At 40.5% G+C, this 15,652-nt stretch overlaps 1 protein-coding gene across 1 annotated transcript in view; it reads right to left on the bottom strand.

Annotated features, from left to right (window-relative positions):
• Positions 1 to 15,652, bottom strand: part of DYNC2H1 (dynein cytoplasmic 2 heavy chain 1) — a 260,672-nt gene that overhangs the window by 228,489 nt on the left and 16,531 nt on the right. The window contains exons 13-20 of the mRNA XM_081797372.1: positions 12,450 to 12,545; positions 9,091 to 9,243; positions 8,421 to 8,519; positions 7,260 to 7,399; positions 6,953 to 7,181; positions 5,959 to 6,086; positions 1,697 to 1,812; positions 924 to 1,051 (exon numbers count right to left, since the gene is read on the bottom strand). Of these exons, the coding sequence (XP_081653498.1) occupies positions 924 to 1,051; positions 1,697 to 1,812; positions 5,959 to 6,086; positions 6,953 to 7,181; positions 7,260 to 7,399; positions 8,421 to 8,519; positions 9,091 to 9,243; positions 12,450 to 12,545 (1,089 nt within the window). The remainder of the gene's footprint in view (positions 1 to 923; positions 1,052 to 1,696; positions 1,813 to 5,958; positions 6,087 to 6,952; positions 7,182 to 7,259; positions 7,400 to 8,420; positions 8,520 to 9,090; positions 9,244 to 12,449; positions 12,546 to 15,652) is intronic.

The following is a 15,652-nucleotide window of genomic DNA, read 5'->3' on the forward strand; positions in this document are numbered from 1 at the left end:
TACCCTGCTCCCACAGCCTCCATTGTCTGCTATCCACCACATGGTCTAGTCCACCCCATGGCTTCGCATTTCATGCATATAAAGATGGCATTCAAGTTTTCATCTCTAGTCTTTATTCTACGTTCCATATTCCTCATTCAACTTGCATCTCATATCTCAATCCCCACCACCTCCAAAATCCCAACATCTTCCTCTTCCAGTCATTGCCATTCGCAGTAAATGATACCAGTAGCTTCCCAGCTGCTCAAGCCAAACTTCTAGGAGACACACTCATTCCTCCTTCTCTAACCCCCGCGCTGTGTTACACCGTGAAGGTATATTATTTCACTCACCTCTGAACTATCTTTATAATTTCAAGTCTATCACACAGGAGGGACACATAAAAGTTTGTTTCCTGACCTGAATGATTTCTCTTCCTTCTTCTAAACAGTTAAAATCACCCATAATATCATCACTCTATATGTGAGTGTGTATGTGCATTGTGTGTGTGTAGTCCTAAATTCAGCTCTAACCTCACACTCCAGCATCCTAAAGTTACGACCCTGGAAGTAACAGCATGAATTATTTACGGAAAGTCTGATCCTAACACGGCACATCCGAAAACAGACTGTGAGTACTCCTGAAGACAGCAATAAAGAGGACTGTCACTGTCTCACCGCACCAACGTACCAGCAAGAGTCCAATCGTGAGCTGACCAACTGGACCGGACAATACGGACTCTCTTACAATACTGAAATCATACGATATTTCTAAATAGTCACATAATATTACCTAACTGAAACATCTCAACAATGAATCATGGAACACTACATCAAAAACTAATGATGTAATGTATGGTGATTAACATGACATAATAAAATAAAATTAAAAAAAAAAACATCTCCAGTACAGTACAAATAAACTGATTACTTTGCAATCCTCACCTCTGGTTTCCGTTCCTGTAGCTTACTATACTGTAAATTTGCATCGCCGATCTCCTCCACAGACTGGGGCATGACTGTTAAAACTTCCACAGCCTCAGTAACAAACGTATCGATTTCATGTAGGTGAGCTGAGTAATGACATTGAAACAGAATGTTATTATCACCAAAAACATTCCATTGCATCATTTTAAAAGCAAAGAGTGTTAGAAGTCATCACTACATAGCATACATTAAATCTTAAATTTTTATTTGCTCATACAACGAAATTTTAAAATACAGAATAAGCAAAGAAATTTCTCGTCATGGATGTTTAGCTGCTTCACATTATACCTCAAAATTTTGAGGAAGTTAAAATGTACTCATTATTAGTAAATTTTGCTCAAAATTGGTAACTTTTCCAGTCTTTTAGATAATTTGTTAACATGTCTCAGTTTAATGGAAAAAGAAACAATGTGGGATTTTGGAAAACAGTAGTAATTTGAAAGAAGGACTACATTCTAGCAGAACTACCTACCTTTCTCAGTAACATATACAACAAACTGATACTTGCTCCTATGGCAAATAGTAAAAATGCCTTCCATTTTTAGACCTCTTAAGAGTTGGATATGGACTTTCCTACTTTATTAAAATTATCATTTTAAGAACACTTCATTTCATAATACTTTCTAGGTTGGTTGATTTTAATCATCACTGGGATTTACATTTCTAATTATCAAAGTATATGCCTTTATGTATAAAATTAAGTTAAAATAAAAATTAAAGAGTATCTTTACCCTGGATGGACTTCTTCAAAGAAAGAACAAGCGTATCAAATAACTTCTGGATGAGATCATCAATCACAGTCTTCACAGGGTTACAATTAATATTTAAACAATCTACCTTGACCACACTGAAAAATGCCAATGGACATACTTTGACATGAAAAAGACTTATTAGAGGAAAAGAGTCTTGTTATAACGATTTTATCACACATTTCAAAATGTAAATCAGAAAGTATTATTGTGATCTTTAAGCACATTTAGATTTCATTTAGTAAAAATGCTTTCCACATACTATTACGAAGTTTTCATTAAACAATCATTTTGTTATAATAATAGTTTTTTAGAGTCTCACATGAATATATTTAAATATTTACAAGCCCTTTATTTGTCACAGTGTGTAATGTACTTATTTGAATATAACATGAATTCACTATTCTGCAAATACAAACAATAATGATAAGGGAAAGAAAACAAAGACAGAAGGGGAATATAGATTATTAAGGCACTAAGACAATAAAACAGTAAGATATCATTTAATACCGATCAAATTAACAAAAATGTAATGAATTGTTAATTCATATCTTCAATTGTGTGGGGAAACAGAACTCTCAGAACTGCTGGTCAGAGTATAAAACCATGCACTTTTGTGAGGAGCAATTTACCCATATATCAAGTAATTTTAAAATAGGCATATTCTTTGTCTTAATTAACTTCACCTTTAGAATTTATCCTAAGGAAATTTCCAGAGCATATTCCAAGAAATATACACAAGTATCTTCTTCAAAGCATCAATTATAATAGTGAAAAATTAGAAACAAGTTAAATACAAAAATGGCTAGATTATTATAAATCCATACAATTAAAAATCAAGTTTTTTGAGGACTAGGTAATAACAAGACAAAATACTGAAGATTAGTGTTAAATAACAAGATACAGTAAAACCCAAATTTTTTATGTACTAATATATCTAAAACATCAAATATTCAGAGCAATTTCTATATTTTAAAAAATTTATAAAGCAAATGTACTGTTTTAATGATTGGGAAAAAAAGAACGCTAACTGTCTGCACAGTATCCTTCATGCAAACTGTAATGTTCTACGTAAAGAGAAGTTGAACCAGACTTGTTCATCTGAGGAAATTTCATATTTATCTTAAACTATGCAAAGTTAAGAGAAGGCTGGAAATTATGTCACAAAGATTACTTAGAAAGCTTCTCATCCTTTTTGAAGCACAGAGCCAGGTGACACTTCAGACAGCAAATTACATGAGCTAAATACTCACTTCTATTATAAAAACATAATTTTCCCTTAAAGCTTTATTTATTCTCTATCACCCACTAACTGCAAAGGCTTAAACTCCAGGTCTTCACCAGCAAAACAGAAGAGCCAACTTGCTTAATACATGAAATCGTATATAATTATTGAAACGGTGACACATAAAATGTCAAGATTTCTAATACCTGATAAGAGATGATTTTAATAAACCTGAGAAATTAATTATATCATAGTTTGCTAATGAATTTACATCAAGTGGTCTGAGTGCAGCAGAGTTGTACTCACGGACTACAGAATCCCATGGACAGACTGAATTCACCTTTCACTTGAAAATACTGGTAACATGAAAATGAGGGTCCCTTCAGCCATAGACAGGATGGCATGGCCCTAGACAGCCTAGCCCAAAACCATATCCTTCCTACTGCATCCGAAATACAACATGACAATATCACTTTTCTAATCTCATAGCATATTTCTAAGAAGTCCCCATGAAATACTATGTGTGTGTGTGTAAATGCATATTTGAGCTTACATGAACTCATGTTAATTTATTAGCAAGAAATAGCAAACTGGAAAAGGGAATGCAGGACAGGCATTCTTTTTGTTTTATTTAGCTTTGGCGGGCAGACTAGGAAAGCTGTCTACACTGAAGGACAGACAAATTGTACTGAAAAAGGCAGAGGTCTGTGAGCAGGCAAACAGAATAAGCAAGCCTGGATTCAGAGAGTACCCGACAGGGAACAGAACCTCAAACACAAACATTACAATCCAGTATTAATAGCATGTCATTCTCTAAATCATCTCAGCTCAAGCTCACAAGTCATTTGTCCCTTCTCTATTCCTCATCCCTCATCTTCCCCAGAGATAAGACCTCATAATACCTCAAGGTATTTAACAATATTTCATACTATTTCCTCCTCCCCATTTTGAGTACCAACAACTTTCTTCAATTAATTATTGCGGTCTTCTGGGTAATGACAGACTAACCTCTCGTCCTCCATGATCTATTTCTTCCACCATACAACTCATAAGTTCCAGATTAACATCCCTAATGTACAAATACTGACACAGTTCTATCTAGAAATCTTCAATAGCTAACCACTCTAATATGAAGAAAATCCAAATTCCCTATCTTAGCATGGAAAACTCTCCCAAATCTGTTCCTTAATTACCCCTTTCCAGGAACATCCCCTCTAGCTCCTAATAAAACATTTATTCATCAAATTCTCAATTAACCAAATTCTTATTCTCAGCATATAAATTCCTCTCCTGGAAATCTCTGCTTGAACCTTCAATTCTCACTTCTAGCTGTCAAAATTCTAGTTCAAGGGGAGCCTGGGTGGCTCAGTTGGTTAAGCAGCTGCCTTCGGCTCAGGTCATGATCCCGGGGTCCTGGGATCGAGCCCCGCATTGGGCTACTTGCTCTGCGGGAAGCCTGCTTCTCCCTCTCCCACTCCCCCTGCTTGCGTTCCCTTTATTTTTTTTTTTTTAAAGATTTTATTTATTTATTTGACAGAGAGAAAGATAGCGAGAGCAGGAACACAAGCAGGGGGAGTGGGAGAGGGAGAAGCAAGCTTCCCGCTGAGCAGGGAGTCCGATACGGGGCTTGATCCCAGGACCCCGGGATCATGACCTGAGCCGAAGGCAGACGCTTAACGACTGAGCCACCCAGTCGCCTTGTGTTCCCTCTCTTGCTGTGTCTCTGTCAGATAAATAAATAAAATCTTAAAAAAAAAAAAAAAAATTCTAGTTCAAGGATTTCTATCTTAAGGAAACTTTCCCAAATTTTGCCCCCAACTGGATGGGATGTCATCATCCTGTACATCTCCGCAGTCTTCAGTTCAATCTCTAAAATGGATTGAACAGGGGCGCCTGGGTGGCTCAGTCGTTAAGCGTCTGCCATTGGCTCAGGTCATAATCCTAGGGTCCTGGGATCGAGCCCCGCATCGGGCTCCCTGCTCCGCAGGAAGCCTGCTTCTCCCTCTCCCTCTCCCCCTGCTCGTGTTCCCTGTCTCGCTGTCTCTGTCAAATAAATAAAATCTTTTAAGAAAGTAAAAAAATAAAATGGATTGAACAGATTATTCCACCTGGTATTAATAATAACAATTAACAGTAACTAACATTAACTGAGAACTTCATCTGTACAAAATATTAATTTTGTATGCAAATTACTCACTGAATTCTCAAAATCTTTTAGGATAAATACTACAGTTGTAACTATGCTAAAGCTGAGGACACTGAGGTTCACAGGCTCTCAATGGCTGTCCAGCTCCTGGAGCTGGTACAAGCCATCTCACTCCAGAGCCCACTCCCTTAACCCCCGTGTGGACGTACTCAGTCATGTCTCCGTGCACTACCAGAGAGTAAGCAACTTGAGGTTCTCGGTCTAGCGTATAAAACAACTTTATATTCCCACAGGACAAGGTTTGCATATTACAAATGCTCACCAAATATTTAATAAAAGAATGAGCAAATGAATTAGTAGAAGTGGTATTATCCTTTATAGGTACTATACGCACAATTAAACAGGCCTCTCATAGAGCTTACTGCAGAGAGTGGTTCCAGGGATGTGAATTTCAGACAGTGATGGGGGAGCTACCTTCTTGAGCAGCTGGGTAGGACGTGCCCCGCAGAGGGTCTCCTGCACAGTTAAGGGCAACACCCAGATGCAGCACCATGCTGGGGGACTGCCAGGGCGTTCCGAAAGGAAGCAGAGCAACACCAAACCACAGTCAGATGTGGGAGCTACATGCCGAGTCTGCATACAAGCCTCTCCCCCAGTCTACTCTATCCAGCTAGGTCCCAGCCAGCAGAACCTCTAGAAAAAACTTTCTTTAGTCTCAGCAACATCCTACTCTGATGATACTCAAGTGTCATAGCTGAGCTTTAAAGGAGGTAAGAAGGTGACCAGACTTTGACACCACCAAGGGAGGAGTACCCTTCCCATCTCGTAGTGGAAACTGTTACGGTACATAAATACAACTCTAACTTCCAATACCTTGGAAGTCGCTCTACTTCTTTCCCTTTTATTTTCAGTGCTTTAAAATTTCTCTCCCAATCATGGACGGTAGAAAGATGCTTTTCCACTAGAGCTTCCATATCAACTTGCCCAATTACAATCCATTCCTATTTAAAGAATGAAAAACATTATTAGTAAAGAAACTGTACTAATATATTAACATTTAAAAGCTTAGGGTCCAACTACTAACACTGATAAAAAGGGACAAATGTAAGGTATTCATGTAAATTTCAACTTAAGTATGCAAATAAAGGCATTACTGCAGAGCCTAAAGAATGAACAGAGGAAAAAAACTATTTAATATAAAAAAGTACTGGGATCATAAAGCTTTTCTTAAGAGATCGCAAAAACCCTTTTTTTAAGATTCTCTTCTCAAATTTGATGTATACACAGACTCACTTTGGCAAAGCCAACACTCCAAATCTGAAAGTATCCAGATCCAGTCAATTCTTGAAACCTAAACTATAGAAGAAGCATCACAAAGGCAGTTAAGAAACTGGTTGAATTCTCAGTCATCTGTCTCGGGAGCAACAAAAACGGTGAATGAGCAAGGAATGCAGCTGGGGAGTATCTCTGGAAGGCTGGTAGGATTCACTCAAACAAAAGTCAAAAGTTACATCATCTTAATGACATTGCTTCACTCGAAGCTTTGCTCTCGATCCAAAGCATGAAGAAAAGGATATATTTTCCTAGGAGGAATTAAAATTGACATGACAGAATCCTGTCCCATTCCATGTTGATGCAACACCTAGTTTCTCAATTTGCAAATAGTCAAAGACAAAAAAAATCTTAGTATAACTTTTTTCTCATCTGTGGTATAACCGTAGGTTGTATAAGAATCCTCAACTCTGACTCTCTGCCTTGCCGTATTTTTATATTACGACACACAAGATAAACTGTAGATTGCACATTTAATACTGATTCAATCAACCAGATGAAATGTTACAATAACAGAAAATTACATGTTCCATACCTTATGTTGTTGTAAAACAGCTGATAATCTCCTAAACAGATCTTCAGCTTTGCTGAAAATAGTCAAAAATCCACTTGCATTTCTATCAATCATAACAGAAAAAATAGACTCATCGCCGGCCTCACCCACTCCCTTAAACTGATTGGGAATGCCGATGAACCTCTTCATTTCTCTGTAATATTTAGCCCGGATTTCTTCAAAAGGAGGCCTGAACTGTAACCGTCCCTGTCTAAAAACAAGTAAATAACTTTGAAGTAGAGGTATCAGAACACCGCAGACCGCGAACGAACCCGGGCCTCACCCTTACTTGTAGGTCAGGTCCACGCGGATCTCGGGCAGGTGCTCGCTGAGAGCCTCCAGGCCAACCTGGTACTGATGTTCCAGAGCTTTGTACAGCTGGTGGTTCAGGTGCTGCCTCCACGCAATCATGTCACTCGCCTGGAACCCCTGACACGGTTTAGCCACAGCTTTTACTTAAAAACCAGGTAGTAGAAGGCAGTTTCCATTTAAAGTTTATATCACAAAATAAAATTATAAGCAAAAACCAAACCAAACCCCTCATTCTCAACGTCTTCCAGCACGCAACTCCGTGGCTGCTACGCGTGGTGAGGCAGTTCACGGAGTCAGACGTGGACGTCTCTCGGCTCCTCAATACTACACTAAAGCTCCGCAAAACTGGACACATTGACTTAATGCCAAATGGATTTTACATGGGGACTGTATTTTATGATGCTAAAAAAAATACAGTAACAGAAGCTGGCTTATTTTATGAACTTCTTGGTCCTCTTGCTAAAATTCCCATCAAGTACAGCTCTTCTCTTCCCTTTCCACTTCCTAAATACTCCATTGCACATTTTTAAGAAAATGATAAATTTAAAATATGAGGATGCTCAGGACAGTTTACACACTCTTTTGCCTCCATATAACCATAAATATCTTCATTCTAATACTTTAATTTTTGTTTTTTCTTCAAGATCTGAGAACTGAAAAATGCATGTACTTATGCGGGACACCAAACTCATACTCAGCTAGGATCCCACTACCACCCACCACGCAGCGGGCTCTGTGCTAACCACTCTCATACACATCATCGCATATCAAGATGTGCATAGAACTGAAATTTTACCCAAAAAAAGGGAAAATATACTTAAAGAGCTATTTCAATTATTAGGCTTCTGCCTAAACTCAGCTTTGTGTTCTATGGATGTCACGATCACCTAAAAGCAAACTAAGGAATGATAAAATTTAAGCACCAAGTCAGAGAAAATACAGAGTCTGAACTGAGAAATTTGACATTTCATAAGACAAATAGAAACTTCTTTTTTATCTATTGCCAATTTGTGGTCTTTGCATGTAATTCAGTAGAATTCTAAATTAGGAATTCATTAAAGTTTTTTCATCAATTTACAGATTCACATTCTGAAAAGGTGATACTCGAAGTGTAGACACCAAGTAAAGCATACTTCACCTGAGCTTCTACACTGGCTAAGCCAGTTCTCAATTCTTGTAATCCATCTTTCCAACGCTGTTGCTGCCGAAGCAGATCAATATTCATAAGAACTACCACCTGTCAAAAATTAAAGCATAATAGTCTCATAGTATCCCTGGAAGAAGAGTAACTTTTCAGTGGAAAAACCTGACAGACAGCACCTTAACCAAGTGATCAAGTTAGCTCAACCTATAATAAGACACACGAAGACCTGACTGGCACCCTGACAAAGACAAAACAGCAACACCGTAAGATTTCTGTCAAAACTGCATCACCCCAATCTGATGAGAAAACATGGAGAGGCAGTCCACAAACAACTACAATATCAAGGTCATGAAACAAAGGAAAGCCTGAGGAGGAGGGGCCTGCAGAGCGTCTGGGACTCAATGCAAGGCAGGATCCTGAAAAGGGCATGGGCGAGGAAGCTGGAAAATTCAAAGCCATCCTTCCCAGTTTTGATAAACGCACTACGGTGATACAAGTTGCTAACAACAGAGGAGTCGAAGGGAAGTGTGAACTCCTTACTATTTCTGCAACTTTAAATCTGTTAGGTAATTAGACTTAAAATAAAAAGTATTTAAGATCATATCCCAATTATCACTTAAATAAACATAGTCATAGCCTATGCAACACTATAAATAAGACATACCTTCTCACAAAACGTAGTGTGCCATTTTCTCAGTTTTCTATTTTCGGTGGCAAGTCGCTGAGCAGCATTTTGGAGTTTTTGGATGTAGCCTTCTAATTCTTTAGGATTATCCCAAGTAATCTGTGACTTTCCCCCACTTCCTGCTTTTGAATTCTAAGGTACAACAAACATCATTTAGCATTTAAATGCATTTCTCATTTCCTAAAGACGCAACAGACATCTTAAGTCCAGTTATCCCTAACGGTGATCTGCAATAAAAAAGCATATAGTAATTTTTCCTTTTTATAAATGGTAAGGCAGTCTAGCAAAATTGAATAGCCCCATCCTTTCCAAGTTCTCCTCTTAGAGTGAAACAACCCTAGATGACACCACACACACACACACACACAGGAGCCGAAGGAGACAGACAACCTGGAGGCCTGGGGAACTGAGCAAACACAGCCACACGCTTCCTTACTGTCTCCCAAATATGCAGGACGGGCCAGGGGACAAGCCTCCACCCTGGAGCTACCTCCAGGAATGAACACACACACACAGCTACAGAAGAAGCCTGTTCCCTCTAGCCAATGGACTAGGAAAACAGTGGCCTAACAAAAGAAAACCTTTTTAGCAAACCCGCCCTACTGTGGCCAAACATGGATAGAAAAACCACCGCTCTGCAGAGAGCCAACCTTCCATCCATTGCTTGTCCAAAGCAGGCTGTGCTCCAAGTCCCCCGCCAAGGTAACACTGGTGGGGCTGAAGAGCCAGCGGGGCCTCACCGCCACCCCCCCGCCCCCATCTGCTGCAAAAGAGCCGCAAGCCAGCCCCGTGCTTCCTCACAGCCATATTAACAGGGCTCAGGAAGGAACTGAGGGGCGACAGGGCACTGCGAGCTGCCGGCGAGGCCAGAGGGGACACTGAGCTCCTGCTCCCCTTGTCAGAGGCAGCGCAAGGCCATGCTTCACCATCATCGGCGTGGTACCTGCAAGGCCCAGCAGAACACCGAGCACACACACTCACCCAGTCCAGTCCTCACGCTACAGTTCACTCTTTCAGAGAGAAACAATGCGCTACACAGAAGGGACCACCAACTCAACCCGCAGTGAATCCCCAGCTAAGACCACAAAGCCAGGAACACATGGAACCACATTCTTCAAGTGTTGAAGGACCTGCCAACCATGAATTTTGTACCTGGTGAAACATCCTTCAGGAAAGAGGGGGAATAAAACATTCTCAGAAAAGGAAAACCAGGAGAATTTGTCTCCAGCAAACATGCTCTTAAAGCCTGGCCAAAGGCAGTCCTCTCAGAAGAACTTCAAAAAGCAAAGGAAAACACAGGGATGAGGAAAATAAAGTATCCTTCTTCTCGTGAATTTCTTAAATCCTATTCGATGAAGTGAGTGTAGAAGATACTACACACTTAGGACAAATACATAAAAACTAGGGCGGGATGCAGGAGACCCTCACTCAATAGCTGAAAAATGTATGAAACTAACAAGGATAACAAATCCAACAGAATCCTCTGTGGATCAGCTGAAAAAGCATTTGCCTAGTAATTACCACACGCAACTTCCTGCTGTTATTACTAGACATTGTGAAATTAGTTAAACTAGAGGCCCTGCTCTCCAATGCAGTGAGTGGCCAGGGGACCAAGAAGAACCTCCATGTTCTTTGTCCTTCTTAGTTTCTATCTACTCTTCAGTCTCATTTAACAGATGCTAAATGCAATTATTTACTTCTCACAACCCAATCTCTCACGGAAGTATCAACAGATGCCACTGATTAGAGAAGAAAGAGTTCCGAAAGTACACAATTAAACACTACCTATTAGGTGGAAAATAATAAAATTTTATCCCACTTCCAAAACTGCACTTGTAAATATGCCCAGAAAAAAAGTTTAAGGGTATATACCGGACTATTAACAATGGCCATCCCTTGGTGGTACAATTTTAAAACAATTTTTTTTTTCTGTTTGTCAATTTTTTTTTTTACTTTCCATTATAAACTCGTATTGAGCTTTGGCAATAAAAAACATATTTTTAATAAAATTTATGAGTTATGTGCCTTGTTGGAAACGTTCAGCCTGAGACCTGGTGTGCAGAAGAGTCAGCGGAGCAGGTCTACATGCTATCCCTCCAAAGGCCTGCTACCAACACAGACCCTTAGCTGGCACCTGAGCCCCGCACCTAGGAGCTCCCCCGCCGCCCACGTTTACGACTGGCTCGCTGCACCAAAACAACATGGTTTACACTCAACACTGGATCCCCTCCTGGGAACCTGGAATTTTAGTACATGTTAGGCAGAAGACGCCTCCGTGTCTAGATCCCAGTAAACGCCTGGGCACCGAGTCGCTAATGGTCTTCCCAGTAAGACACCATTTCACACTTATTACGGCTTGTTGCTGGGGGGGTTGGGGGAGGGGTGGTGAAGAATGCCCTGTGTGACTCGACTGGGAGGGACTCTTGAGAGCTTGCGCCTGGTTTCCCCAAGACCTCACCCTCATTTACCTTTCCCTGTGCTGACTCTGCTCTGCATCCTCTTGCTATAACAGATCATAATAAATCAGCTGTGGGGACAACTATACCCTGAGTCCTATCAGTCCTCCTAGAAAATCCCAGAACCTGGGGGTAGTCTTGAGGAAGATCACAACTAGCAATCCACTTTATTATTTTTTTTTTAAAGATTTTATTTATTTATTTGAGACAGAATGAGAGAGAGAGAGAGCTCATGAGAGGGGGGAGGGTCAGAGGGAAAAGCAGGCTCCCCGCCGAGCAAGGAGCCCGACGCGGGACTCGATCCCGGGACTCCAGGATCATGACCTGAGCCGAAGGCAGTCGCCCAACCGACTGAGCCACCCAGGCGCCCCTAGCAATCCACTTTAAAAAGAACAAGAAGAAAAGGGTATATTCCTCTTCTACTTATTTTTTTAAAAATTTTATGTTTAAGACAAAAAATGTAGATTTCAAAAAGCCACCAGTCACATAGTAACAGTTTTTCTAATGCCAAATGGGTTAGATACGGCCACATAGATAAAAAAATAAATAAATACCAAATTATAAAATCAGGAGATGATGGAAAAGCACTCAAGACTCTGGTATATAAGGACCTCATGTTTCAGCAAATAAGTAAATATAACAGCACAACAACTGTATACTATAAATATGAAATCAAATGATCAAACTCAGCACCTTAATATGTAAAACACTAACCATTTAAATCTACAGTTGGAAAAATGTTACTTGTTAAGAGTGAAGAAGTCACTGGGAAACAAAACAAAGCCTTAGATCAACGTTAAGTGGAAGGGTATACTAAAAAACTAAAAAAAGAAATACCTCACATGTAAATTCTAATTCTAACAACACAAAAAGTCCATTTACCTTAATTATCTGTTCAAATGCTAATGCAGACTGTAGCATCATTGGTCTCTGACTTTGAATCATTTGTTGATCAATAGAATTGTAAAAATGTGCCACCTACAAAGTAGAAGTCCAATTAGCAATAATCAATAATAAATAACACACTTAATTTTTCATTTGTTGTTTTTTTTTTTTAAGATTTTATTTATTTATTTGAGAGAGAGAATGAAATAGAGAGAGCATGAGAGGGGGGAAGGTCAGAGGGAGAAGCAGACTCCCTGACGAACAGAGAGCCTGATGCTGGACTCGATCCCGGGACTCCAGGATCCTGACCTGAGCCGAAGGCAGTTGCTTAACCAACTGAGCCACCCAGGCGCCCTGTTTTCATTTTTAATTTAGTGGAAATATTAACTCTTCTCATGCTAAGATTTAACAAAAAATGTTTCTCATCTCTAATATAGCATTACGCATGTATTAATATACGCAGTCAACAATTATGTGTTGAGTTCCTGTAATTTGCCAAATCATGTCCTGGGGGCTGATTAAACAAAGACCATAAAACCCAGTCCCTGCAATCAAGAAGTTCACAATATCAAGGGAAATACAGAGGAAACCAGTAAAGCATGCTAAAAATGGAACCCTTCGTTCTTACAACTCTCCAAACCTGCTCCTTCCTTTCTCAGTACATAACACGTAATTTATTCATTTCTCAGACCAAAAAAACTTTGAGTTGTCCTTCACTTTTCTTTCACATCCCACATCCATGATGTCTACTGACTACACTCTTAAATACATACTAAACCCAGCCATGTCGCCCGCCTCCATGGGTCCCACACCAGTCCAAGCAGCCTCGTCTCTTGACAAGACCAGTGCCTGTTTCCAGTCATGGCTTCCTACTGTCCTCTCAAAGCATTCAAAGAAGCCCGAACGGTCCTTCCTTAAACAGAAATCATACCATACCTGTGCCCACTCAAAAACTTCCAGTGACTCCCCAGTGGATTTAAGAATAAAATCCAAAATCCCAAAACTCTTACCTAAAATCTCCCAATGGCTTCCCAATATAGTCAGGAATAAAATCCAAATCCAAGACCCACGGCCCTCCCCCAGCACCAGCATCTTACATCAACTGGCGTCAGCCCCAGCACAAACCCTCAGTGCATGGCACCCAGGCTGGCCTCCCTGCTGCGTCTCTAGGCCACCAAGGGAGTCTTGCCTCAGGAACTCGGCACGGAATCTGTTCCCTCCACACACACGTCTTCCCCCAGACGCCTGCGGGGGAAGGCGTTGTTCTGCTGCCACTCTGTCGCTCCTCTTCTCAGTGTTATAGCCTTCACCAAGGCCTACCCTGACCACTCTGTATCTTCCTCTGTTTTCTTTTTCTTCAAAGCACTCATCACTACCTAAAACTACCGACCTGTGTGTCTGCGATCTCCCAAATTAGAAGGACAGCTTCAGGAACAGTGTCTAGCAGGTAGAAGGCACACAGTATTACTTGGATTAATCAGTAAATCAAAAAACAGAAGTACCTCCACAGTACAGTGATGAACAAAAGAGGCCACTGTCAACTCTGTTAGGGGAAAAGGAGAAGTTCAGGGAAGTGGATCAAGTGGACACCACAGTGTGAGTCTAAAGAGTTTAAAAAGACTGTCTTTTAATCTTTGTATCCCTAGCACCTCACAAAATTCTTAGCCCAGGGTATGTGCTTAAAATATATGTCCTCACTGGAGCGCCTGGGTGTCTCAGTCGGTTTAGCATCCCATTCTTGATTTCAGCTCAAGTCATGGTCTCAGGGTTGTGAGATCGAGCTCCGCATCAGGCTCACGTGCTGGGTGTGGAGCCTACTTAAGATCCTCCCCCTCCCTCTCCCTCTCCCTCTGGGAGGGGCATCTCTCTCTCTCTTAGGGGGAAAAAAAAAATTCCTAACTGATTTTACAGAGAGCCCTCTTCTTTCCACTAGTACATATGAAAATCTCTTTATTTGGTAGAGAATATCCACTGTACTATTCTGTACCACAGTAGTAGTCCAAGAAAAAGCCTAATCAAGAAAACCAGAAGCAGAAGAATACATACTCTTCCAGCAATCTGGTCTTACTACTATCTAACCAGCTCCTACTTCACCTCCCTATGCCAGCTACACACCCGCTCGTAAGTAAAGGTTTACGTAAATAGATTCCCTCGGGGAAAGACAAAACTGTATGACCATTCCTTCACCGTTTGAGTTCCTATTGCGTTACACTAAGTACACAGGATACAAAAGTGAGCAAGCCTCTCTGCTTTTAAGGATGCAGTCCCTCTATGTGATATGCTCACCCACCCTACCCCTTGTGCTCCTGAGACAACATATGTCTAATCTTCCAGTCTCACACCAAACAGCATTCCTCTGTAAAGATTTAGCTGATACTCCCTCTACCCTCACCCAGCAAATAACTGAAAATTCCCACCTCTATGCTTTCATAGCACTTCCAAAAATCTCTAATAAAATACTCATAATAAATTAAATATTTTATCAATTTTTCAAGTATCTGTCACCAGTATATAAACTGTAATGGAATAAATATGGGCTTTGGAGTCAGATTTGGGATCAAATCCCAGCTACATAACTTATAGCTGTGTGGCACCAGAAAAGCTATGTTACGAATCTGATCCCCAATTCGATCAGTGAAAAATAGGGAGTGGGGGGTTGAATGGAAATAACATAAATAATCTATCCTCCAGAAGCCCTGATATTTAATGAGAACTCAATGTTTACTTTGCTCTCCCTGCTAGACCAGTGGTTCTCAACCATGGCTGATTTGCACCCAAGGGGACATTTGGCAATGACTGGAGACACTTTTGACTGTCAGGAGCAGACAGGTGCTCCTGCCCAGGGATGCTGCTAAAACATCCTACAACGCACATGACAGTCCCCAGGAAAAAGAACTGGTCCAAAATGTCCACAGTGCCGAGCCTGAGAACCATGTGCCAGAATATGATATAGCAGTATATTCATTTTTATATCCCCACTATGCTGTGCCTGACAGTGCAGGTGCTCAAAGAATCTCTGCTGAAAGAATAAACAAGAGACCGAGATACACAAGACACTGCCCCTGCCTCTAAGATACTATTCCTGCCCACCACGATCTATTAATCAAGTGAGAGAAAAGATGAAAAAAACCCAGTACTCCATAAAGCATTCGAGAGTGATCTGCACACTGCATACAGAACAGGAAACAATCAACTAAAGA

This window comes from Leptonychotes weddellii, chromosome 11 (genome assembly GCF_054177405.1).
Source record: "Leptonychotes weddellii isolate Sample4059 chromosome 11, ASM5417740v2, whole genome shotgun sequence".
Taxonomy (NCBI): domain Eukaryota; kingdom Metazoa; phylum Chordata; class Mammalia; order Carnivora; family Phocidae; genus Leptonychotes; species Leptonychotes weddellii.